At 38.0% G+C, this 26567-nt stretch overlaps 2 protein-coding genes across 6 annotated transcripts; both read right to left on the bottom strand.

Moving 5' to 3' along the window:
• Positions 1 to 293: 293 nt before the first annotated feature.
• On the bottom strand, positions 294 to 6112 carry cluap1 (clusterin associated protein 1). Of its 4 annotated transcripts, none has more exons than XM_044200600.1 (14): positions 5997 to 6110; positions 5408 to 5475; positions 5178 to 5289; positions 4854 to 4938; positions 4576 to 4755; positions 4273 to 4368; positions 3755 to 3838; positions 3514 to 3647; positions 3096 to 3237; positions 2315 to 2387; positions 2100 to 2210; positions 1834 to 1883; positions 1433 to 1492; positions 294 to 666 (listed from the first exon to the last, which is right to left on the bottom strand). In XM_044200600.1, the coding sequence occupies exons 2-14, from the start codon at positions 5427 to 5429 to the stop codon at positions 490 to 492; spliced, it is 1326 nt and encodes a 441-aa protein (XP_044056535.1). In that variant the 5' UTR covers positions 5430 to 5475; positions 5997 to 6110; the 3' UTR covers positions 294 to 489. The 4 variants fall into 4 exon arrangements, with proteins under 4 accessions (XP_044056535.1, XP_044056537.1, XP_044056538.1 ...); XM_044200602.1 differs by having other exon boundaries at positions 5398 to 5475; positions 5997 to 6071; XM_044200604.1 differs by having other exon boundaries at positions 482 to 1332; positions 5997 to 6112.
• A 4017-nt stretch (positions 6113 to 10129) lies between these two features.
• Positions 10130 to 26446, bottom strand: slc5a5 (solute carrier family 5 member 5). Of its 2 annotated transcripts, none has more exons than XM_044200597.1 (17): positions 26304 to 26446; positions 24440 to 24862; positions 22738 to 22803; positions 22440 to 22491; positions 20768 to 20835; positions 19925 to 20079; positions 19549 to 19689; positions 16114 to 16243; positions 15492 to 15580; positions 14348 to 14460; positions 13976 to 14046; positions 13345 to 13431; positions 12370 to 12572; positions 11935 to 12032; positions 11579 to 11664; positions 11110 to 11193; positions 10130 to 10683 (listed from the first exon to the last, which is right to left on the bottom strand). In XM_044200597.1, the coding sequence occupies exons 2-17, from the start codon at positions 24803 to 24805 to the stop codon at positions 10546 to 10548; spliced, it is 1947 nt and encodes a 648-aa protein (XP_044056532.1). In that variant the 5' UTR covers positions 24806 to 24862; positions 26304 to 26446; the 3' UTR covers positions 10130 to 10545. The 2 variants fall into 2 exon arrangements, with proteins under 2 accessions (XP_044056532.1, XP_044056533.1); XM_044200598.1 differs by lacking the exon at positions 26304 to 26446 and adding an exon at positions 23176 to 23309 and having other exon boundaries at positions 24440 to 24571.
• Between the last annotated feature and the right edge of the window lie 121 nt (positions 26447 to 26567).

Genomic DNA, 26567 nt, shown 5'->3' with positions numbered 1-26567 from the left:
AAGTTTGTTGTTCTTGATGTTTTTCATTTTAAATTTTTTTTTTTTCTCCAAAAGTACATAAACAGTATAAAACAACCAGTTTCTTTAGTGTAAAATATCTAATTTAGCTACAAATGTAAGAATCTGACCAAGTAGTATTTATCTAAAGGGTACAGTGGAGTGTTTTTTCCACTCAAAGTATAAAAGTATAAAATTGCACAAAATGTAAATACTTAATATATGACTGATTGACACTTAGGACAATACAATTATATGCTGCTGTCATACTTGAGTTAAGGGACATAGAAGAGATATTAAATTGTTAATATTTTATTAAGGTAAACAGTTTACACAAATATTCAAAAATACTATATTGATGCTTTATGTTGCAATAACAACATGATGGAACGTAATAATGAATGCATATTTCTGAGGAGTAATGAGATGGTCTAATCTGAGCCGGAATACAGAAACAGTTGGAGCTCATCTGTTTATGTGTGTGTTCTTCAGTCAGAAGTCATTGTCGCTCTCCTCCAGCAGAGGCGGTCTCATGCCACCCCTGGAGGGGCGAGCACCCTTGGACACTGGGCCCTCCAGACTGTCATCCTCCAAATCCTTGCTCTCCTCCTCCTCGCCTTCCTCATCTTCCTCGTCATCCTCGTCCACATCAATCTCGCTGTCTTCAGTCTGAAACAGCAGGCAAGCAGGGACACATAATTACGACAACAATTACAAAAAGCTCATAGTTATCAGAGTCCACGGAAATGATTAAATACGTCAACTTTACTTTCCTGGGCAATTATTCAACACACAATGTGCAACTACAACAGGGATGGACATGTTTTCATTCTAACTAAACACTGAACCAGCTAATGTCTCATAAAAACGTCAATCAGACTGAAGGATCTAATCACTGAATCACCTCTTCGTGATTCTAACAGTGAATCATTGAACTGGGACATGTCCACCTGGAGCCAGATATCTACTGACACCAGTTAAACCATTCACCTAATTTAAAAGGAAAAATCCATTACAAACACTCCGACACTGTTAAAAACATTTGCACCAATGTTTAAAAAATTATACAGGCCAAAATGCATTTAGAAGAGACAGAAATACCAAATTTTTACACCCACAGATGCATCAGTGGAGCAGAATGTAATGAAGTGGTGTATGATGGTATGATGCATCATATGCACATGATATCTGTGTACTTTTTAAAATCACTGTGTCGCTCATGGAGAAAATAGACAATGAGCTAAAGCAATTGCAGTAGGTCTGTTACCATTCCTGACAGTTATTTCAGGAGGACACAGGCTATGCCCTGCAACTCAAGAGGATCCATTCCTTGTCCTGTGTGAACAACCAGAGAAGTCAGAGAATTTGAGAATGGATGTTTCCTTCAAATACACAGAGAAACAAGGAGTGAATTAGATCCCAGTCCTGCACAAACCTTTCCTTTCCGTTGTTTTTTGGCATGAGGGTTTGACCTTCTGGAAACGTCTACAGAGGGCTTTTAAAATACATGTGAGTGACAGAGAATAGTAAGATACAGAAAAGAGTACAAGATGGAAACCCAAAGGGATGTGAAACTGAGCAGAGCTGGTGCACGGGACACTAAAAATGACAAAAAAGTAAACAGCATGTCATCCTGTAGCGAGAGAGACAGCACAGAGAGCGCCATCTAGGACCACTGGGAGCAAAATTAGCAAAAAAGTCTTTAAAATGTTCCTAATTGTAGCACACTAAATGAAGAGATGCTTGCTACATCAGGCTTAACGTAAGAAGAAAAAAGAAAGAATCTTGTATTGATGTTACTATGTACTAACAGTACAGTACAGTAACAGTACTAACCTCATCACTGTCACCACCCTGCATGTTCCCAATGAATCGAGCTCCTCTTCCTATGGAGCAAAAAGAGGCAACAATCAATTTACATGAAAGTAGGTTGCTAGGTTATGTTAAGTTTGATGATAAGTTTTAATGGATTGAGAACCGCAGACATTAAACCAATCAGGATCATAGAAAGCAGACAATAATGGAGATATGGAGATAATTTTGTCTATAATAAATACATTTTTCCCAAGCAACTAACAGTTAGTTATCCCTTGTCTGTGTACCTGCTACAATGCTGTTTCGTGTGGGCCGTGGCTTAGAAGGTCGACACTCTTCCATGTCGCTGTCTGAACCTTCGTCTTCTGGGACGTCCATGTCAGAATCCTCATCTTTCACTGCAGAAAAACATATTTAATGAATCAAGTCTATGAAATCGTAAAAGGGGTTGAGATTATATGACTATTGCTTTGCTTTCACAGTCTGTGACTGGTTGTCTCACAGGAACTCCTCATCAGATCCCTGTCCTCCTCCCTCAATTTGTGCTGCATCATCCTCAGCGTGTTCTCAGCCTCCTGCAGTGGAAAGAATAGGACAAACACATATAGCCAGCTTAAAGAGGGCCGGTGACAGAGGAAGAGAGTACATTTGCACAAACCTTCATAAATCTGTACTTTCAGTCTTAATGGCGGTCTGTATTCTCCTCCATCTACTGCATTCAGAGTAGGAGTTACTCCCATTTTCACAACATCTGCATTTTCTTTGCCATGCCAATGTTTGTGAACAGTATTGTCATATTTCTCATCATCACAGGCCAGTGCATGATATTTTTACATAGAAAGGAAGAAGGACACTCATTATTCACTTGTGGTCACTCTCCTTTCAATTATACTCACATGGTTTGCACAGAATGTCTAGAGATACCTTAGTGTAGTAGTATAACTATGGTTTAAGCAAGTTCAAAACATGAAAGAAAGATAAATTCCTCTCTTTAGGGCCAAAAGTAAGACTAAGGATGATAAGTGAAGTTCTTTCTTGCATTCACAGGAAAACTGACTAGTTTCCATATTTTTGTATCTTATATTTTAATATTTTTGTGTGTTTTCAGACCTATATTTGCAGACCAATACATGTCTCTGGGTTATGCTGAGCATTACTGAGACAAAGTGGCAATATGTTTAAGTAAAAGTATGTAAAAGTGTTAGTTACATACAAGCAGTTCCATAGGAAGTCATTTTATAAAACACTTGAGAATTGCTCTTCTGTGTATTATATACACACACCTCAAACCTCTCCTGCTCCAGTCTATGGTATTCATCCAGCTGAGACTCCAGGAAGCAGAGGTTCCTGAACTTCTCCACATAGGTATCATATTGCTTCTGCAGATCTTCCTCTATCTTCTCATATTCATCCATGAAGGCCGGTCTAGAAAATTGAGAGGAACAAAAAACAAGCACTTGAAAACAGATATTTATTTGTCAGTCAAAGTTTTGCTGCAAGTCGAAGAAAGAAAACTAAGATGGCTAAAAGCTTGAAAATAACACAACTTGAATGACAAAAGTTTTGAGCGAAGAGTGCAAATAATTCAAATCAAAATGAAGGTCACTCCAATTCACTCTATGCTTTGTATAATTTACCCAAGGCACTGGGAATCATTCCTGTCATTTTATCTGTCTATTACCTGTCAGTTTGTGAACTGACCTGACAGTCTGCAGTGTCTGGAGCCTCTTCCGATTCCTCTCCAGGTCCTGCTTCTTCTTTTCTATTTTATTGTCCAGACTGGTTTCATCAGAAACAACGTTACTCAGCATTTCTTTGGTCTTCTCCACACTTTCCTTAATAACAAACACAAAGGCATGATGGCAGATTCAGTGTCATTTAATAGATAAAAACAGGTCCTGTGTGAATTTAAAAAATGAAGACTGTCAGGATAAATACATACCAAAACCTCCTTGATGGCAGCTCTCAGGGCCTTTTCAGTCTCATTGACCTCCAGAGGTCTGGCGATAGCCGCAGTTCTCATTTCCTGTGGGGACATTGAAAAAAAAGACAGCAGAGTAATCTCCTGCATCGCTGTCACTGATGTCTTTTCAAATAGACAGCATAACAATTGTACAGCTGTTATCGTCTGAGAGCAGCAGCTTTGGCTCACTGTGGAAAAACAAAGCCACATCATGCTACCAGCCTCATTAGAGCTCACAGCATCAATCATGTCTTTTCAGACAAAGATATAACAATGTTTCTCAAAACACTTATATCACACAAACATAAACAGCAAAACATTCTATCCGGTTTGGGTCTAATGTATGAAAAGAAAACCTATGAAAAATGACTTTCAGTCAGACCTTACCAAAACATTTTACATGAACTTTTGTTTTACTGTCAAGGATTGTGGGAACTCAAGATCAAGGAAGATGGAAACCAGTATGTGTGTCTGTTGATATCTGTGTTTTCCCTCACCCTTAGGTCCACCTCTTTTCCCAGTAAATCATACAGCGATGCTCCTTTAGATGTGACCTCGGATGCCAGCTGCCGAGCTGCTTTAAGATCTGAAATCTAAAGTGAGGACAGAGTGAGACCTAATCAGCAGCACACAGTTTGGGTTAGGCATTTGCTTCATTTGATCCGTCTTAGTCTCCAAAACTGACTCAATTTAAACGTAATGTAATTTTTCTAGCTGATAACTTAATTATTAAGCTTAGAAACAACTAAGGATAAAGTAACATATAGCTAACATTACACAGTGTAAAAATTGCATCTCACCCGGGAACCGAGGTCGAACTTGAACTTGCTGTTGTCCTCCTCGATTCGGTCTCCCAGGGCCATCTGCTTGGTCTTCATAGCGCTGTACAGCACTGAGGTGATCTTCAGCATCTCTTTCACTGCATAGCCATCGGCCTGGTAGAGACGTTTGGTGTTCAACTTGATGTGAGCCTTAGTTACCTGCAACCATGTGAGACACTGGTTAAAACAGAATGACTAACAGCAGGCCTTCAATAGCTAAGAGTAATCTGTACATTCTGTATAAATATATATGTCACCATGAACTGGGCCACGGCCTTGATGAAGAATATTCTGTCTGATTCTGTATCTACGTCAGTGGGAATATCCATCTGAGGCTCGTATCTACATGTAATGGGGAAAGAAGAGGGTTAGGGAGCAAAAGACAAAGAGCAAAAGTACAACTTTTTATTTAATTAAAGCAAAATAGTGTGCAAACAATCTACAGAAAACAAATAATATTAAGTAGTTACTTTTTGATGGATCGGTTGGTGGTGTAAAAATCCCAAACAAAGAAACCATCAGATTTTTGGATAGGATTTTTTAAACTAGATGAATGTGGAATTTGTGAAGCTCAAGCATACCTCTTTACAAGCCATATTAGGATTTCTGCCACTAAAGTGAAGTTTGGTGTTCTGAAGTTCTCCATTGATATCAACCGAGGATAGCCCAAGGCCCTCATCATTTCTGTGAAATCTGTCAAATGAAATGCAACTCCAATTACCAACATGCATAGACACAAAACACCGATTTTCAGTTAAGTGATATGATGTTTATTACATACAATGAGGAGCAGATACCGACCATTACTTACTTCTTAAGTCTCTGAAGGACATTTTGACCTGCGAGCACTGTACAGCTAAACATGCACTGGTTCCTCCTCTGGCAGCAAAGGAGAGAACATGTATTTACAGACAACCAAGCTATTGACTCTGCACATCAATTTGTCTTGTTGGACGAAGATAAGGCTCGAGGGCGTCGCAGTTAATGTTATGTTGACTAGACTGTAATGTCCTCTGAGACAAATCTCAGATTTCTTTGGGCTATATGAATACAGTTTACTTGACTAGACTATAAATTCTGACCCCATTTTAGGGTGGCGGAAGGTTAAAAAAATCCATAGCGTGATATAATAGAGTCCTTGTTCAATGTTAGATATTGCATGTTTAACCAGCAATCGAGTGTGTGAATGTAACGTCAGTTTAGCTAACTACTGTAGCAGAGTTATCACTACATAGCCTAGCTAGCTTGTGGCTAGTTGGAAGTTAGCAAAAAGATAACGCTTGGCGTCGCCGATGGTTAGTTAGCCTGTTACAAGAGAATATTTTTCTAAACTTTCTGATTAGCGGTTAGCAATGGTTACTTTTCGTATTTACGGTCCTGATAATGTTTTGTCGTTTTACCTGTCGTAGGTCTGAGCTAGCTACGGTGTTCGTTCGCATCTACCATAGATGATCTCTATGGAAACCAATTCCTACTCTACGGAAGCTCAACGCAGTCAAAAAAGCGATTACTTTTTTTTTTAAGTACAGTGGCATCTGGAATATCTGCATTTTATTTGTGATGATGATTTGAGTATATTAAATAATGAATTGACTTTAATTGACTTGATGGATTCCCCAAGCGTGTACAAAGTTTACACAGTTGTTGTTCCTCTTTGTTGTAAATAAAGAGATTTTTAAAAAAGATGTGGGTATTTAGTTGTTGTAAAGTTTGTTGTAAAGCCACTTCTCAAAGTGCTCAAACATACGTAGAAATGATGGATTACAGATTTTTTTTTAAATGAAAATGTCTTTTGGAAAATCTAAATTTCCTTTGTTATTCCAAAAGCTGCACTCACAGGGTAACCCAAACTGCTCAAATTGGACCGTGCAGGAAGAGTACAAGAAGGGGTTTTCTGAAAATAATTTTTTAGGGCCCATGAGTTTGTTCAGCATGACCTAAAGAATAATATTCATGGCTTTAGGTGAGCGGTCTTGATGATATTTCAATTTGTAAAAATTCTGCAGTTGTAGTACCACCAAGGTGTTATTGGCACACCAAGTAGTAACAGTATAAGAAAATGGGAAATCTTTATTATTGCACATATTCCTGGATAATAATAATAATGGTAATAACAATACTAATGATATTGTTATCATAAACTGTGGTGGAAAGTGAAGTAAATTTATTCAAGTATCAAATACTATACTTTAGTATAATTTTGATGTACTTGTACTTGAGTTGTTCCATTTAAGGTACTTTATACCTATACTCCACTACACTACAGGGGCAAATGTATTTTTTACTCCAATACATTGATTTTACAGGTATAGTTACTAGTTACACTGCAAATGCAGTTTTTACATACAAATTAATTTGATTATGTTATAAATTATAATCCACTGCTATATAGTATACAAATAAATTAAAATGAGCCCCACCTTGACAACATTTTTGATACCTAGTCTCAAAAGTATTATGCTGCTTATATTTCGATGCCTATTTTAGGTGACATTTTGCAGGATCTTTACTTGTAATGGAGTATTTTGAAACTGTGGTATTGCTACGTTTAACTGAGTAAAGGAACAGTGAATACCTTTCTACCACTTCCTTATAGCGTGTCTGTTAATGGTGCAGTAATACTGATGGCCACAGGGAGGCGACACCTCTTAGTCTGCGCCACAGACGTCGTTCATATCTATGGGCTGCACTCCTGACGCAGAGCATGATGGAGCAAACTGGTGAGCCACCACACAACAACAACAACCCGACTGGAAATGAACCTCCTGCCTGCGGCCTCCACAGTAAACGCCTGAAAGAGCTGGAGAATGTCGCCCTGCAAACCACTTTAATATCACGGATGGAGACGGAATCTGGGGCGGACGCCGGGAGCTGCACGGAGCAGCAGTCCGGGGAGGACGAGCAGTCGAACGGCTTGTCCTTGAACCACCGGTCGGCCCCTCCGCAGCTCAGCGCGGACACCGAGGCGGAAGAAGTGGAGTCGGGTAGAAATGTCGCCAAGGAGCGTGTCGAAGAGGAAAGGACCCTTACGGACCATTTAAACAAACGACTGCTCTCCTCGTTTCTGGAGAAGCTTAACGAAAGGGACCTGGCGCTTCCCGGTGTTCAGCGCCTGGACTGTGCTGTAGCGGACGAGGACTCTAACAGGGCCGCAGATGAGTGGTGAGGCACCGGGCTGAAGAAAAGCAGCAGCAACATGGAGGTGGTTGAGGGATTCAGGACCAATGTGCACGGAAGCACAATCCCACAACATTAAAGACAGACCTTCAGTTAGGCCCAACAATTTATTCTGCAAGATGGAGTGTCTGGAAATGTTATGCTTACTTTTGTATAGTGAGAATGGGTGAAAGATTAAGAAAATGCAATAAATAACCATCATGTGATATGAAGGGCTTTTGTACTCATTGGTTACATGTATCTGGCAGCCATGACGGATGTGTGGCAGTCATGTGTGTACATCTGAACTTTGAAGTGACACCCAGTCATCAGCAGGTGTCAGTATACAGCAAAATATACTTTTACTAATACAGCATAATACCCTTATTAATGGCAGGATATGATCACAGTTTCTTATTCTTAAGTCTTATTTTTAAGGGCTTTTTAAATTGAGAAACTGAATTAAAATGTTAAACAGTGGTATAAAGATAGTGTCCTACTCAAGCAGAAGTATGGTTATTTTCCTAATATATAACACAACATGAAGTAAATTCACTAGAAAAGTTAGTTTCTTTAAGCCTATTTTAAAAATGAATGGTCATAACCGTTTCAACATAAGTAAAAAAAAACAAAAAAAAAAACAACTTCTTTCTCCATGTAAGTGATGCTCTCCAAATACCTGAGCATCTTTTCATCATCAGAAAGATTTATCAAAACATAGAAAGGAAAGAGACAAAACAATTAAAATAAGTGCAATATTTCAATTTTAAAAAGTATTCTTAAGTGAAAGCAGAAATTAAATACTAGTTTGATAATGTCCTCATAAAAGTTTAAGCACATGAAAAAGCTACATATTTGTAGTAATAAGACTCTTCACCTATGTCTGCAACACAATGCTCAGTTTGATGTACCCACTATATACTGTGTTTTTGGTGTCATTATTTAGCTAAAAGATCTATAGTTAAAATCTGTTGGGTACCTCATTTACAAGAAAATAAACAAAACAACTTAAAAACATTAAAGCTACATTATGTAACACTGGAATGTGAATGATGCAGAAGCAATCATGTAGTAATTGTCAAAAATGTTATTAATTTAGAGTTAAATCAACATATCCATATACTCATTCCCCTCTTTATGTGAAAGTAAAAAACAGGATCTTATCTATAAAACCTAATTTAGGTTAGAAATTTGTGACCTAACTCTTAATGTTCTTAAATCTGCAGCTTTCTCCTGAGACAGGAAATGTATTGTGACATAAAATACACATTCATAAAGCTGGATCCTCCCCCACTGATAACAAACCTGAACCAGCACAGGTAGAGATGTCCACGTGCCTTTGAAGGGCCAGAGACTGAAAGCCGGCTATCATTATCTCAGTAGCTGCCACTATCTTACTGTGAGCAAAGCCAACATGCCACTCTAACAGGAAATGATTTATGACCCAGTATATTCCTAACATTAACAACCCATTTCCAGTACACTGGAGATTTTACGCATGAATGTAGTCACAGACAGAAAAACCTGTAATGTGGCATATATTTTATTTATTGTTGCTATAAAAGTTGTGCATAAAACCTACTTAGAAATAGAGAGAAGGTGTTTCTTTCAGATTGTATGTTGAAAACTGCTAATACCACTGGTAGTTGTACTGGGGAGTGTACATTAGTTAAAGCCAGCCTACTTATAAGCGGCAACTGTGGCAACAAGCTGCAATTATGGGATAAACGCTAAAATAGTGGAACAGTAGCACAAGTAGAGAAGAGTCATGAAGTCAGTTTAGTTTACTGAATATAGCATGGGTGTGTTGTATTGCTTATGAATTCAACTTTTCATTTGTAAGAGGAATATTGTGTTATTTCTTATTTTAAAAGTTGCATAGTCTCATTTAATGTTCCTTCATTGAAAGTGGAGCCAACCAGTGGCTTGCCAAACATATATGAACTGTAGCAATCAGAGTCAAAATCAAGGAAACATTTTATATCCACAAAGTACCATTAATAAGCTATTCACAACAGAAGATGTCTTTGTTTCTTCCTTTGCTTCCAGGATATAGTAGATTGCAATTTATGATGAATTGGGTTCTACATAGACAATTATGGTGCTGCCTGCTGCTTGTTTTTGTGTAACAGGTCCCTACTGATGGTGGCTGTGTGTGGACTGGATGAGTAATGACCTATGAACTAGTGCTGAAAATGCTTCTGATATCTTTAAGAAGTTTCCTGCAGTTCATATTTATGTGGAAAGCCATAATTGGCAAGGAGATCTCCCATTTATAGGAGTGGTACTAGCACATATTACTAACAGAGCCATACCACTTTATGTTAAATGTCCATTTAAGAGGAAGGTAATATAACATAAAGACATGAACTCGGAAGAACAAGGAAACAAGAGTTTAATTACTGTTAACACACACACACAGCCCAGACTGCCTGTCACATAACCATTAACACTGGCTGAAGTGCAGGTGTGCATTGTTACAGATATGGGACATACCAGAATGAATGTCCTGATGAAAGAGCCCGTCAACATTAAAGGAATTCAAATAACACCTGAGGGTATTTGATTAGAGTCAATACAATCCTTGGCACAATAATAAAGGCCTTCATTATTCAATCACATTTTAAGAAATAGATTTTTTAAAATAGTCTTCTGTTTTACTTAAACGTAGCTAGTAAACTTTAGGAATTAAGAGTTGAATTGAACAGGATAAAGAAAGTCTAGTGCTAAAAATGCTTACTGCTGATAAAGAAGAAATGCCACTGTCATTAGTGCTATTTGGGATAAAAACCTTCAGTTGTCCAACACCTCAACTCTGAGTGGTGATTTAATATTCCCAACATCTGTTGGCTCTTCTTTTTCATTTGCGTCCTCTTTATGCAGGTCCCTCAAAGGCACAAGCTGTGATGCCACATCTGTCGCCTTGTCTCCCTGCAAAAAAAACCACGATTTTGGTTTTAAAACAATAAGAAATGAAAACTGATGGACAACAAGTTAGTCGACACACACATAGTGAACAATAATACCCAGGGGCACACTCCCTGAACATGATTTTGATTTCAAAATCTTAAGTTCAATCAGCGCTGAGACTGTAGTAGTTGTGGGGTTAAAGCAGTCTAGAGTTGTTGTAGATATGATACTACATACACATCTTATCTACCATATACAGTATGCCATACATTACATTCATACCATAAGTATGCTTCCAACTGAAAAAAATCACACACATCAAGCTCCAAGTGGTGATCACAAGTACGACTCTGATATCTCTCACATTTAAAATTGTTACCTGAAAGTGTATAAATTCATTTGTTAAGTAACAATCAAAGATAATGATTTCTTCATTAATTTATTTACCTGGTCGTTGCTATTCAGGGTCACAGGTGTCTCCCAGCATGCATTGTGCGGAAGGCAGGGAAACATCCTGGACATTGTTCCAGTCTTAAAATAAACACAGTCAGCCAACACATTCACATTACATATACATATAGTGTCATAACAAATCTGTTCCAGAATGATCAATTAACAATAATAAGAGTCGTAAGTTGGGATCCTTCTTGTTGTACATTTTACAGAATTGATATATAACATTATTACATTAAGAGTCTCAGTTGAAAACATGCACACTCCATACTAAAAATGTGAACCCATAAGTCCAGTGGTTAGCTAGCCCAAGATAATACATAGATAATCTCCTGTATTCATGAAGATGTTGGTTCATCCAGTTCATCCTGTTGTCTTACGTACATTTCTACATTCTGTAGGTGCATCTACACAAATAAAACAACAGGCAACAAAGTCATAAGCTTGTTTATATAGTACTTACTCTGCGCTCTGATGGGACATCTACTTGCTTTTTGTTCAGATCCCACCATAACAAACCCTCTCTAATATGAGTCCTCTTTGTTGGTCCTGTGTAGAGAGAAACAACAGAATTTGTTCAGTTTCCAATGCAATGTAATGCAATTAATCACCACAAAAATGACAACTGAGTTCAATCACACCTCTCTGAACAGTATCATCAAAAACATTGAAAGCTTTTATTGCACAGCAGTTGCCTTGGAATGCATTGGGTGTAGGTTGGTGTATCTAAAATACTGGCAACTCAGTGTAGTTTATTGGCTTGAATTAAAACAGCAGTTCTGAATAATATGTCATCATGTGTCTTTTTTATCTTCTTACCTGTTGCATAGCTCACTATCAGCCCAACCAGCACGACCGAACTAGTCGCCATGGCACCGAAGTAGAGGTAGGACATGGAGTAGAAGTTAAGCAGGCCCCTAGTTTTGGAAAAGGTCAGTTTTATTGCTGTAACATGCATCTAGTTCTATGTCAGGACTTAGTGTCTTTATTTTATCTGACATTATCAGTCTATAAAGTTACATCAATTACAAAATCCAGGCTAAATTTTACACTACTCTGTGCTATAATACACTACATCATATCAAACACCACATTCATTAAAGGAATTCATTCATCTTGTCTAATTTTTATTTGTATTAGTTTTAGTACAAATAAATTGTGATTATTGATACTGATCTCCATCTTTAACCAATGTAAACCACATGGGGAGTTGTGGAGTTGTGTATCAGTGCAGGCCTTGTTGAACTCACTGACCCCTGGTCATCGTGGTGAAGCGGGGTGGAGATGGAGTGTTGGTCCTGGTTAGGGCTGCTGTTCAGCGTGATGTTGCTAGGTCCACACTTGCCTGCGTAGCTGGGCAGCACACCCATGGTCTCCTCACTAGGCGGGTAAAGAGTTGAACCAACAGCCAGCCACAGAGAGACACAGAAGCCCACTAATATTCCTGAGAACGCCCCCTGAAAGTCCAAGTACAACTTTTAACAGAAGACGGGAGGCAATTTGAGGCAAATGGGATGCAACACATCAGTTGATCTTTGTTGGTGCTTTGAGTTCTTTGAGGTCAGCTTTGTGTGCCAGGGCTCCAAAAACAGAGAAAGGGGGGGGGGTTAAACAGTGACATTCTTAAATCTGGAAATTAATTGTTAAATACAGATTCAACAATCGGCAATCAATTGTGGTTAACATAGAAAGTACAAACCTTCCTTAATAGATAGAAGCACAGCTTGGCCTTCTTACGCAAAGTGTTCATAATAAAACAGCAGTGGCGCAGTAATAGCACAAAGCAGAGGAACTTACGTGAATGCATTTATCCCATGTCTAAAACAATCAGGAATTAATTGAATCTTTTGTAAAATGATTTTCCAACACTTGCCCTCTGATCAGTGGTGCATTCCTTTTTGTTAACGAATCCTAGTTTGTTTCTAAAATTGTGACTTTACTAGGGACGACAAAATCAGTGTTGGTAGCCATTTGCCTTTTAAGAAAAGCTACATTATAGCTACATCACCATTATAAGCAAGTGGACTCGGCAGAGTGGTTCAAGAGAGGTGGCATCTTGTTAAGTTTGATTTAAAGCTGAAGCTCTGAAAGAAAGATCTAGGACAACACAATTTTACTTTTTGTATAAAAAAGGATTAAAGGTATTTCCATTGTAAAAATTTCTTATGGGTTATTGGAGAATCAACAAACGAACTACAGCGTACAAAGAGTACAAATCAAGCCACTCACCATCTTGTTTGTTGCTGGGACAAACATCCCCAAAATGAATACGCCCAGTAATGGACCGCTGACCACACCCATGATGGTGAACGATCCCTGAATAGAGAAGACAAAGGCAGTTCTGGAAAAGCAACTAAACACACCACTGAGACTTTATTACAGAGTACAAAGTAAATCTTATACTGAGGTCAGAAAATTAAATAGACAAACTGAACCAAAAGAGCTCTTGAGTTTCAACTTTGACTATTTCTTTCCTTATAATGTCCTGGCTTGCTTTTTTTGCACAAGATTAAGACAGTATTTGCTATTATATAAGTTGTATTCGTCTGTTGCAATTTTTGATAAATCATAAAAATTTCAATTAAAATAATAGTAAAGTAAACGTAAAAAACTTGAAATAGTAATCACTATTGTCTGTATGTGGCTTGCCTAATTGTTATTGCTAACAAATAACTATTAAACATTTTATTAATATTTTTAAATATTTGATCATTTCATAAGTTACTTGCAGGTTGCAGCTTTAAGGCGGCACATTGAGATCCATATAAAGCTCTTAAAGCAACATTTTTACAATGAACTGGGGATTGCATGATGGATTAAATATCATATACAGAAATATAGTAATATTTAGGTATTATACCTGAAGAACTCCCCAGTCCAGCAGGGAGGAGAGAGCAGCCAAGGTGATACAACTAACTCCGTACAGGAACGCTTAGAGAGAAAAAAAACAAACTGAAATAATAAACTGTGAAAATGTATCTTTTGCATTGAACTTGGTTCCAAAATTTCAGGAAGTGGTATCATCTACTATTGAAGTGATGTGAAATATGAAATGAAACATGATGAAATGATGATAAAATATAATCTGTACTCCAAACAGTTGGTGCTGGTATACATCAAGAGTCTACAGCCTTATATCACGGCTGTCTTTTTAAAGCAAATTGGTTTTAAGAATACATACACGAGTAAAACAAAACAATTAAGTGTATATATTTGGTGAGAATCAACCTACATAGTCCTTTGGAAACAAGGATCAATTTCTTCTGGGTCATGTTGATCAGATGAGGTCGCAGCAGATCCTCCATCGTTACTGCAGCCATCGCATTGATACTTGTGGAGGCCGTGCTGTGGAAAAGACACGTGGTCAACAGTTATCCCACATCAGCAGCTCACTTGCCATGTTTACACACTATTCTTTCTTTTTTCAATTAATCCTGTGACTATCACAGCTAATAAGGAAGGCAGAATGCTCAAATGTGTTTCATTAAGGTTTGTTACTATCTCGAAACTACACAAAGTATTACTTTAAAAGTTCTAAAGAAAATATATTTATCTTAATTGTACTTAATTATGATCCTGTTACAAATATAGAGCAAACTTTACACATTGTGGCTTTAATGGGCTTGAATTAGTTCCCTGCAGTGGAAGTACTGACATTGTGCAGAAGTACTCACATTGTTTACTCAAGAAAAAGTACAGAAGTATCAGCAGAAAAATGTACTTAAAGTATCAAAAGTAAATGTACTCATTGTGCAGAAAAATGGCCCCTTTAAGTGTTTTACTATTGTATATGACACCATTAGATTGTTTATATTTATGCATCATTGCATAAGTAACATTTTCCTGTTGTAGCAGCTCAAGGTGGAAAGGACCGTGTCTTAACTATTTTATATACAGTTAGGTAGTTTAGTCCAGTGGTTCCCAAGGGTCACAGGATAAATCTGAGGGGTTATGAGATGATTAATGGGGTAGGAAAGATGAAAAACTATGTTCTGTACATACATTTGTATTCGTATTTTGGACTTTAATCTAATCTTTGCTTTTATGTGAGATTTTGAATAATTTTCTCTCTTTGAACTTCGACCACTTATTCAAATAAAACCATCTGAGAGGTTTAAAGGGGAGATCTTACCGTGGTGGGACTGCTCACAATAGACAGATAGTCATAGACATGACTGAAATGTGACAAGGGGCCCCAACCACACACTGCTTTTTTGTAAGAGGTCACAAGGCCAAAAAGTACTAAGTACAAGTACCTCAAAATTATACTTAAGTACAGTACTTGAGTAGATGTACTTAGTTACTTTCCACCACTGATTCCCTGTAATGTTAGGGTGGAAACTGTCATAAGTTTAGAGAAACCAAGATTTAAATACCTGAGGGTCCCGCTGTATGCACAGGCAAGGAAAAGACCTGGAATGCCAGGGTGATTTTTGAATATGTCCAACACGAAGTACGGCATATACTTCATCAGTAGAGAGAGAAGGGGAAATAGTGGATAAGTAAATATCTGTGTTAGAAAATAAATTAATTTCTTCTAAATTGTTTTTCATTGAATAAAATCAAGTCATTGTTCTCACAGTCTTGAGTCACCTATCAATAAAAGGTAACTTCTTATCCTGTTTGCTATATATAAAATACACTTCAGCTTTCAGTGCTGTTTGACCTTAGTTACATCAAAGCACCGGTGTAGTAAACAGCTAAATTAAACATTTGAGGGGTAAAGTAACACATAATATAGCCCAGTCAAACTTCAGAACTTCAAATGATGGATGATGGATGGAATATTTGGCAAAGAAAATCTTACAGATGTTTCTCTTTCAGTCTGGACAATGGAACGCATGGGAGTGCATTAACAACCCTGAGACTTGTGAGACATCTGTACTTGCACTACATAATACCAGTAATGGCAACAGCTTTCAAAACCCAGTATCATTTGTACCATACACAGTATCATACTCTGGTCATGGATCAATATGAATATTTTTTCTGGAGTACCAGATCAGGGGTAGAGATCCTCCCAGACTTCAGCGGATCACAGTTGATGTAATAAGCAAACATGACGATGCCGCAGGTTGCTGCACTGCTCACAATGAGGCACAGACCCACTTGGTTCACAAACAGTGCCCTGCAATCAAAAGCAAACATCATAGTGACCCAGGTTTAACTTCAGATTTGCCTGATGATGCTTCTGTAATTATAAAACCTATAAATTCAAGTAATTTGGTGAAACCTGAATTGGTGTTGTATCTTTTTAATACAATTTGTGAGAAATTAGATGCTAATTGATGCCTTGCATGTAAATGAAAGGCTTGACTATCAACATAAAGACTTGTCAGCTTCAACAGGAAATGTTCAATGTTCATGAATTAATTCATTAATTTATGAAGTCAAAATGGAAGGAGTGACAACTTAAACCCTTTCAAAATATTAATTTACTCACACCATGTCCTTTCTCTGTCCTCAGAAGTCAGCCATACATAAAAAATCTTAATGGAGAATACCATCATGAAAATGTCAGAAAAGATACTGAAAATACGATATCAAATGCCGGATGACACATTGCAGAGCAATAATGTCTGATAATATAAAAGGTCTATTGAATACCATTGTCTGAACTACCTAACAATGAACAAAACTATTCATTTCACTTTGTGTCTTAAGTTCCCGAATCCAGAGCAAACTATTTGTCTTTTCACCTTCATGAAATATGGAACAAAACAAACATCATACTGAAATATGAATACCTGTGTAAATAATTGAACTCTGCTCTTAAACATTGGCTGTTAAACATTCCACCTTCTATCCAAACACACTGGCAAGGAAAAGAACATGTATTTTACTGTTAGTGTAAGGAATATTGGTGTCGTTTAGATGTGTGTCACCATTTATTGTCTGGTGTTAAGTCCAGTAGGCTACTACCTGCCAGATCAGAAGATGAAACTAAAATGTTTACTAACGTCTAAAAATGTTTACACTGCTTCATGTGCCCCATTAAGATATTTAGCTGTATTATGAATATGTCAGCACCATGACATCAAGTGGATCCTCCCCTGAAGCAGCTGTCATAACCTTATTTTTTTAGCATATCAGAATGACGATGCAGTGTATTGGGAGGATAGGATAACATTCAACTTCATGGGTATCTGCACAGTCGTCAAACCTTGTAGGCACATAACATAATGAAAACACGTAACAGAGGCAATGTAATATGCTATTGTGACACATTCCTCTATTGGTGGGTTACAACTCACAGGAGACTAGCCATGAACATTCATTAAACACGGCTAAGAGTCAACAGCCATGCAAGCTGCTCTGGAAAGCTGTACTTAGGCATGGTGGTGCTTTGAGCTAAATGCTAACATCAGAATGCTAACATGTTCACAATGACCATGTTAACATGCTGATAATAAGCAGATAAAATGTTTACCATGTTACTTTAGCTCATGCTAACATTTGCAAATTAGCACTAAACACAAAGTACAGGTGAGGCTAATGGAAATGTTTTATGTTTGGTCAGAATTTACTCAAAACTACAAGTGTCATCCTCATGGTGGCGTTAGAAAAAAAGCCAGGGGATCACCAAAGTCTGTAGACTTCATACTCTACATACTATTCATGGGGACCATGAATGTCTATACAAACTTTCAAGGCAGTCCATCCAATAGTTGTTGAGATATTTCAGTCTGGACCAAAGTGGTGGACTGACCTATAAACCGACATTGTCATCCCTAAAGCCACGCTGCTGGCATGGCTAAAATGTCAGATATGGGCAACAATTGGGAACTGAGCTTAAAGGCATTCAGATTTCCTGGTCCAGTGGTCTGTTGACTACAACAGACAGGATTGCTACTCTGTAGTTGATTGCTGACCCAAGGTGCAGAGAGAATAGAAAGCATTGATTGGTCAGGTAGATGTGTTGTCACATCACAGCAAGGATGACTATAATACACACACAACATAACAGTAACCACCATTTTACTCCTGCATCTGTATTTCCAACACCTGACTTGAATGAACCTAACAAATCAGTCAGGGCTAAAAGCGGTTCCATAAATCTCAATTCAAGTTCACGCAATCAGACTAATTCGACATGGGCTCAATTGGTCAAGATAATTGTGTGTGCACGCTGTTCTTAAGCAGCCCGAGAGGTCGAACATGGGTCAAATCGATCCATCATGGTAAACAGCAGTGGTAAAGAGAGAGCAGCGATTGCTATTAGAAACATATGAAGAATTCAAACATCTAATAACCAAAAAAGGTAATACAGCTGCCATAAACAAAACGAGAGAGAAAGGCTGGCAAGAAATTGATGATCAATTGAATGCGCAAGTAGCAACTAAGATGTAAAATGTAATAAAATATTTTGATACAGTCTAATTAAATCTTGGGCACAATACATTTAAACAGTTAGTAATAACAGAAAACATGTAGGTTATTAAAATATCTTATGCAAGAATACATAGATATTAAACCTCAAGGCTGCAAATGTATATATGTTTACTTGTTTAATATATATATTAAATATACATATGAAATGTGTATATTTGAATAATTTCAACAAAAAAATTATGGGGGTGGGGCACTTTTAAACAGCAACAACTTGAGTGGGGAGAAAAGAATATGGCAGCAGGTGAAGATTAAATGTAAAACTATTAATAAACTTTTTTTTTAACTTATAGTGGTTACTAAAGTCAAATAATATGGCAGCATGGCAGAAAGTCAGTGGTAAAATCATCGCTTTCCCGTTGGGTCAGTGTTACATGAACTCTGGTTAAGCAACAACTCAGGCTTAGCATGACAGTTAACCTGCCCCGGACCAGGTTAGTTTCCCAGCATAAGTTGCCATTGTAACTGAGCTTGAACTATGTTGAATTTGCTTTAGGGAACTGAAAATGAGTCAGACTAACCGAAATAAGCCTGGCTTATTTGGTAACTTTATGGAACAGGCCTCAGGACAACCAATCCTTTGAAAAAAGAACAATGGAGAAAGCTGGATGCTGGATGGATAAACAAGGATGTCCAGACTCTCTTTGTATTTGAGGAGAAGAGGCCATTCAGACGGAGATGGAGTCAGGTGCACCATAAGAAGTCTCAGGCATAAATGGGAATACAACACACAGAGCCCTTCTCTATTGGCATATACTGTGAACTTGTATCCCCGGGTTACAGGATGTTAAGTTTCTGCTGTGACATGAGTGCCCCAATGTCAAGACAAAAATACTCCTACTTCACTCTTGAAAGAGAGAATCAGTTATTTTGACTTCACAGATGCTACATTGTTGCTTTTCTAAAATCGAAAACTCAACCTTAATTCAATTCACGAAAGCTTTTAAATTGCTGTTCTAAACATTTGATACAGTAGATCTTCAAGTGCTTGTACTTTATATGAATGACGAATGAAAATATATGATGAAAATAGTCTCCACTCACAACTGGGCCTCTCTTTCCGTTCTGCAGGAGATGTAGCGCTGGACTTGAGCTTGGTTTACCCCGTACATGGACAGCCAAACCAATGCACCCCCGACAGACAGGCTCCAGAAAGTATAGCGCTGCCGAGGGTCAACGTCAAAACTGGTGGAAAACATTATTGAACAAATCGTTGACACTCCACTCTTTACAGCCACTTTCCATTATAACACCTAGAGCATGTGACATTCAGCAGTACATTTAAATGTGTTGCTAATATATAATACAATATAAAAATATCTTAACTCCAGGTCCACTTACTAGCTTTTTCCACAAATTGTAATGTGGGGTTATTCAGATATTTGTGTTGAAATGGAAGGGGAAAAAACTGTGTTTTTACTCATTAAAATTAAGGCGTGATCCATTATTGGCGATCTCCAGTACCAGTGCAGGACCACCAACCAGAATTGTGCCGTGGATGAAAATGACCACAAAGCCCAACAACATGATGAAAATCTGGAACACATCAGTCCAGATCACAGCTTTCATGCCACCCTGTTACAGACAGATGATGGAAGAGACAGACAGGAAAACACACCACAACATCTGAGACTTTTACAAAAAACTAATTAAGGGCAAGATGTATTTATCGCTTATGCTGTTCCAACAGTTTCAGTGTCTACATAGAAGTCTGGCCTGGGTGTTAAGAACTTGAGAGAGATGTTCAAACAGCGCCACATTTTTCACGTCAGTACACCCAACAAATCAAAGTGTGCATGCTTGTTATTATTTTTATGAAGTTCCAAAAATTGTCTGATGCAGGTGTTGCTGAAGGCGGTTTCTGACACCTTTTCAACAATCTAACAAGCTCTTCGGATGAAACATACTGACGTCTTACTCCCAACCAACTCCAGGAAACAACCCCAAAACCACAGACTAAAATTCCTGAGTTGTCAAGAGGTCTGTCAATCCAGCAATGATAAAATTCTCAGCAAGATACAGATAGAGGACACATTGACCATACTGCTGACATACACTGCTAAATCTTCACTGGCTACATAATCACTTGCAAATGTGCGGCCTATTTTAAAAGGATAGGACTCCTGCCAGACATGTTGCATACTGTCAATATGTATTTCTGGATGCACATTTGAGTCTCAACAGAAACCAGTCCTGTCTGTTTAAGAGCGCCTAGCCTAAGAGCTATGTTGGTTTGATGAGATGGAAAAAAATATTTCCTTACCAGTGTGGTGTACAGGGTGCAAATGATCCCAGTAGAGAACAGAGACACCCACATGTTGAGTCCAGTAGCTGAAATAAAAAAAACCCACACAGTTGTTCTTGCAGTGTTAATATGGAATATCCCTTTAATTTAACACCTTATTCTTAAACTATAGAAAATGACTGGTCATTAACAGTGAACATCATTCACCACACTCTGAATGGGTTTGATCACATATTTCAAAATGTGTGATGGCAAAAGCCCCCACTTGAAAAGTTTGGCAGGTATGATGCTTTGTCCTCCCTGCAGCAGTTCCTTAAAAACTGCTATTTAAACCTTCATTATCCAATATGCTAGACAAAAAGTAAACTCTAGCAATCAGTTGTTTGGAAATAGTTTGTGGTTTATGAGGATAATTTTCAAATATGTTACAGAATTTAATAATCTCGACTTTGCTGTGGCATCCTTTAATGCAATATAGTCACGAAGAGGGGTGTAATTGCTTTTTTTATATGCAGACACATCTTATGAAAATGACTTTTGATAACTTTTTTAATGTATTATTATTACACCTAGGCAGCAAACATGCAATTGAGCATGTCAGAAATGTAATAGAAGAAGAATTAATTTCAGCGCTCCCAACCACACTGTGTGCTGAGAGGATTAATTGAGCGTTTCTACGTTTGAATAAAGAAGACTAAAGCAAACATATGATGACATGGTAATACTGAACTCATGACTGTCTGCTGTCTTCCTAAATTACAGGGTGTTGTCATCTGCGTCACGTGCAGTATCTGCATGTATTATTCTCCTGTAAATCCCTTGTGTGCAAATCTCTACTGATGGTGAACAAACTATGTAATGGTGACACTGTTTCTAAATGACCTCAAACATGTCTTTGGCATTTCTGCCATTTCCTGATACTTACGGCTTACATATACAGCAATATTGATGTGTGATGAGCTAATATCGGCCAAATATATCCGCTCACCGGTTTATTGATTGGGCTCTATAATAGAGATGCAATTACAGAATGCAAATACTTAAAAAAAGAACTGTTGCTAAAAAAAAGGTTTGACATAATAAAAATCTTAAGGATTATAACTTGAACCTTTGAATATCTTTTTGCTACCATGAAATTTAAATCTGCTGTGCTATACAGTACCTAAAGGTTTACTGCAAAGCAAGAGCTAACATACTTAATCTCTGTTAATTTGGACTTTTGTTAAATGGTCATTCTCAGTGTTTTGAAAATCTTTATGTAAAATTCCCCCAACCCCTTCTTCTGTAGCTCATATTTCTCCTAAGTTCACTTCACACATCCTGTTCTCAGCAATAAACGGTTTAGTTGATTCTTCTTTCACCTTGACTTAACCTTGATAAGGACAGGGAAAAAGATGAATAGTAGTGAATAAACAAAGGATCTGTTACCATGAATACACAGATGATACACAGTTTTTTTCCCTGGGTCCAGCTAATGTTACTTTGCAAGGTCTTGGTGTTGGGTGTAAAAATGCAGGACATCTCTGACTGGAAATACATTTATACGCAGTGATGAAGTTGTGAATTCATGGAGAAAGTCATATATTATTGTAAGTGATGGACCAAATATCAAAGAATTATAACAAAAATGCCAAATGAATGAAAACATCCCATTACTGCATACAGAGGGGCATCGGGTGATCTCTCCTACCTTGGTTGAGGATCAAGGCAGGTGCATAAATGACAATCCCTGTATAAAGCAGCTGAGAAAAAGGAAACACAAGGGAATCAGCATGCACAGCGACTCACTGGTTTAAAGACATTATAGAAGTCATTCTTGGTTTATGCAATTTAAAGAACTGCCTGCCTGGAGTTAACCTGGCAAACTGTCTGAGCCAAAGCAAATATTTGCAAAGTTGTGAAAATGTGACATCCTCTTTAAGAGCACTGAATACAACTTTGTCCTCAACAATAACGAGTAACAGAGAACACAGTGATATCTGTCTTACCGTCGCCACGAGAAACTGGACGCTCCCCAACAGCTGCATCCCTCTGCCAAATCTCATCTTCAGATACTGTGACAGGCAGACGGCTGGAGTTATAACATGGCACAGTATCTCTGCACACATCCCTCATCCTTCCTCACCTCTTGTATTCATCACGTTTAATGACCCACAGGTGCATTTCAACATTGTGTCAGAGAAATTCTGACCCTATTTCTACACTATGTTTGCTTAGAAATACTGGTCGCACTTTATTTTATGGTACACTAATAAGACGTAACAAGCCAAACTTTGTATCAAATTAGACAAAAACTACAAATAAAATGTTCAACAAACACTGTTATACCCTAATTAGATACCATAAACCTAAATTGTGCTGTAATTAGAAACTGCATATAATACCGTATTAGACCCAAAATATGATATACTTAGACACTATTATACCAAATTCAAATGAGAAGGGTCCGGTTGCGGCCTGTAGATCAGGGGGTGTGGCGTGAGGGGGTGCAACGTGAGCATCCAGTTAAACCCCTAAACCCACAATGGGCCAATTGAGGGCCGTGGCATCGCTATTGGATCTATGTAAAATTAAAAACATTTAAAAAAGAAAAGTTATTTATTGTAGCTGTTCAACGTTTGCTAGGTTAGATGCAGCGTCGATGTTAGTCTTGTGACGACAGTAAGCTAACGTTAGCTTAGCCTGCCAGCATGGTGTGTTTGTGAGAGAGAGCTACTACAAATGATGATATTGTAAAAATAGTAAATTTTATTTAGCGCAGGGTTTTTCATTTAGCATTTTACAATGACTGCCCCTCTGCACCTACAGTTGCTCAGCGTCTACAGTGTAAAGCAGCTGCTTTCTTAACTTTGCGGTGGGCTCCAATCACCTACTGAACTCACATGAAAATCCACAGGTTTATGATGTTATGTAATTTCACTTTAAGTTTATACCAAGTCTAAGCCAAAATTGTTCAAATCGACTGGATCAGGAGATTTTGACTATGGCAAAGGCTGTGCATGTAAATGCTGCGGCCTGTAGGCTAGCGCCTTCAAACTCTGCTACATTTTTGTTTTTCTCTGTTGTCTTGTTTTTTTCCAGCTTTATTTATGAAACACGTATTACCTCTTCATCGGAAAAGGAAGCCGGGGTTTGGATTAAAGAGCAGAGGACCTTGAGACGATCCACCCAGTCAGATCAACTGGACCAGGCACCATGGCGGGTGCTGTGTAATTGCCCCGGGAGGAGAGGAAGAGCTGGGATAGGAGCCAAGCTGGCCCAATTTGGACTTAAGGCTGCTTCTGGCTAATGTCCGGTCTGGACAAAATGGGACTCTGTAGGATATATATATATATATATATATATATATATATATATATATATATATATATATATATGTATTGTATTTGTGTAGCATGAAGGGACTTCTAACTTAATTGTGTTGTACAACCTTGTGTTGTATAATGATAAATAAATTACCTCGTACCTTGTTTGTTTAAACCCTCAAATCAGACCTTTCTATCTCATTTAATCCTCCTGAGAAGTCAGCTACCATCAAAAACTAATAAAATGTTCTTGTTCCTTTGATAATTCTTCAAGAATATATTATTTCTAAACAATACATATTGAAATCTTTAGATCTTTGCAAACAGGTTACTTGAAACTGAAATACATAGTTAACTGGGGTAATAACTGGAAGCTCATTATGACCTGATTGGTGCTGGTGATGCCAAGTCGAAAGAAAACTGGCAGGAAGAGGTAAGCTGTCAGAAAGGAGTTGATGCTTTGTCCGACGCACATGTAGAGGAATTTAAAGCCATAGCGAGAAGACTCAGAAGGAACACCCAGAACCTGAACTGCTGACATAAAACTGGCACAGAGCGACAGCCCAACAGGCACTGCTGGCATGCTCCGACCCCCGGTGAAGAAGTCATCAGCACAGTCCTCCCTTGGGCTCTTCTTTAAGGCCTGGAAGAGTCCGATGGCCATAGAGACCAACAACATGCCAGCAAAGACTGCGTAGTCAGCTAGGACGAAGCTTGATCTGGATAGTTCACTGGCAGACTGCTCTTCCATTGTTTTACTTTGATGCTCTCTGCCTTGTAGTGTGCTGGATCCAGAAGTTTGGTGGATCTGTCAGTGAATCAGAGTCAATTAATGACCATACAACGACTTATGGAAACCTAAGGCATATATGTAATCTATTCTTGGTGATAACTGTAGGATTTTTAAATCTTAAATGTGATAACTTGCGACAGTAGGTAGTTAAAAGCAAATAAGGGTATCCCTGGATTCTGCAAGGTTGGTAGATCGATGGAAAAAAGTGCTATATAAATGCAGTCCATTTGCCATTTAGAGACTATAACGTAAAGTTACCCTGTGAAGTTTTCTTGTAAACAAAAAAGGTTCTGTTTACATTCAGTTTTTTCACCAAAAAACATTGTGTATCCTATCCAGCTTTAACTTTCATCTGGTAGTAGCTGCTGATGAGAAAGACCCCAAAATGTCCTGTTTACTTGTATGTGAGAAAGATACACCATGAAGTGAAAACTAAAACTATGAAAAACAATGGATGGTAATTATTAAAAAATGAAGGAGAAGTGAAAGATCTCCTTTATGATCACATTTCCCACTTCCCATCAACTCTGTTACTTCCTGTCACGTTGAAAATCTTTAAGGTTGAATCTTTTCTCAGTGAAACAACAGAAGTGGTTGCTTGATCAAACACTTTAAATGACCTGTGATTATGTTCAGATTCAGATTATGTTAAGAACTAAAACACATCCCACATTCTTACACCACTGCCAAAGACTTGAGGAGTTTGGAGTGAATGGATGGACATGCACAGCATCTGACTCTGACACTGCAGCTCAGGGTTTGTGTCTTCTACCAACAATCAAAGGAAACAATGCAATCAGTCATATGCAATCCAATCACTCCCCACCAGCATTAACAACAACCATTATCTTTCCCTAACCCAAGTTTGCTTATCTAATCCTTGCCATGTCATAACCATAGCTTAATTACCAAGACCACAATATCTAAATTAAACATAGACTACTGCTGGTGTGTCTTCTCTTAGAAAGATACTCATATGACAAATGTTGTATACCTCCCCCCCTTTTTTTGCCTTTGATGATTTATTTTATTTGTCTTCATTTGTAAAAAAAATAAAAACTTGGAAAAGTGGGATCTTGATCCTCAATATATTTTTCCAAGTGTAAATAAATGTTGAATTCAATTATATAAGTAGGCTGCTACCACAACATCCTTTCGTTTAAGTAAAGTGATATTAAAGTGGTACATGGTTGTGAATAATCTCTAATATGTGAAAAACCTCTATTATTGTGTCTGATTCAGAGTTTAGCTGCAGAGTGGGTACTGCAGCTAAAATGTCATCAGTTACACATCAGATTTTTTTACTTTTTAGAGATGCAGTAGATAAGCAAAACAGTTTGTAAAACATAATTGTGTTTCCCTAAAGTGTCAACACTCTGAAAGTTACCTGCTGCCAAAAACAAATCTGCATTTTTTTTCTAATCAGAAAGTTGAATTAAAATTTCAAAAGACTCACCACTGGTACTCAATTCAGTCCAGCTGCTTCCACTTAGTGAAAGGGGAATGTGCTGACAGCCTTTTTCAATCCTCAGCAGCTGCTTCGCCTCCATACACCTTCTTTAATGCGCGCGTGCATGCGCACACCGTGAACATTCCCATGAAGGTCCCCCCCCTAAAAAAGCCACTCAGGTGTGTGTGGTGAGAGGGTCGGGTTGGTTGCGCAGTCGGAAGTTTACAGTGCGTGACCAAAAAGAAAAGGATGGTCAAGTGGCTCATGTTG

Source organism: Siniperca chuatsi, linkage group LG6 (genome assembly GCF_020085105.1).
Source record: "Siniperca chuatsi isolate FFG_IHB_CAS linkage group LG6, ASM2008510v1, whole genome shotgun sequence".
NCBI classification, from domain to species: domain Eukaryota; kingdom Metazoa; phylum Chordata; class Actinopteri; order Centrarchiformes; family Sinipercidae; genus Siniperca; species Siniperca chuatsi.
The sequence above is the reverse complement of the archived record's forward strand: the minus strand, read 5'-3'. Positions and strand labels throughout refer to the sequence as shown.

What these genes read in the sequence shown, in the direction of transcription:
- slc5a5 (XM_044200597.1), bottom strand. Translation starts at nt 24,805, where the DNA reads ATGGAAGAGCAGTCTGCCAGTGAACTATCCAGATCAAGCTTCGTCCTA. An exon ending in GCACCCTGTACACCACACTG is followed by an intron (nt 20,080 to 20,767) that starts GTAAGGAAATAT and finishes TGTCTGTAACAG; the next exon opens with GGTGGCATGAAAGCTGTGAT. An exon ending in GGATCTCTACCCCTGATCTG is followed by an intron (nt 15,581 to 16,113) that starts GTACTCCAGAAA and finishes CTACTGATGAAG; the next exon opens with TATATGCCGTACTTCGTGTT.
- cluap1 (XM_044200600.1), bottom strand. Translation starts at nt 5,429, where the DNA reads ATGTCCTTCAGAGACTTAAGAA. An exon ending in GAAAAGAGGTGGACCTAAGG is followed by an intron (nt 3,839 to 4,272) that starts GTGAGGGAAAAC and finishes ATGTCCCCACAG; the next exon opens with GAAATGAGAACTGCGGCTAT. An exon ending in CAGACACTGCAGACTGTCAG is followed by an intron (nt 3,238 to 3,513) that starts GTCAGTTCACAA and finishes TCAATTTTCTAG; the next exon opens with ACCGGCCTTCATGGATGAAT.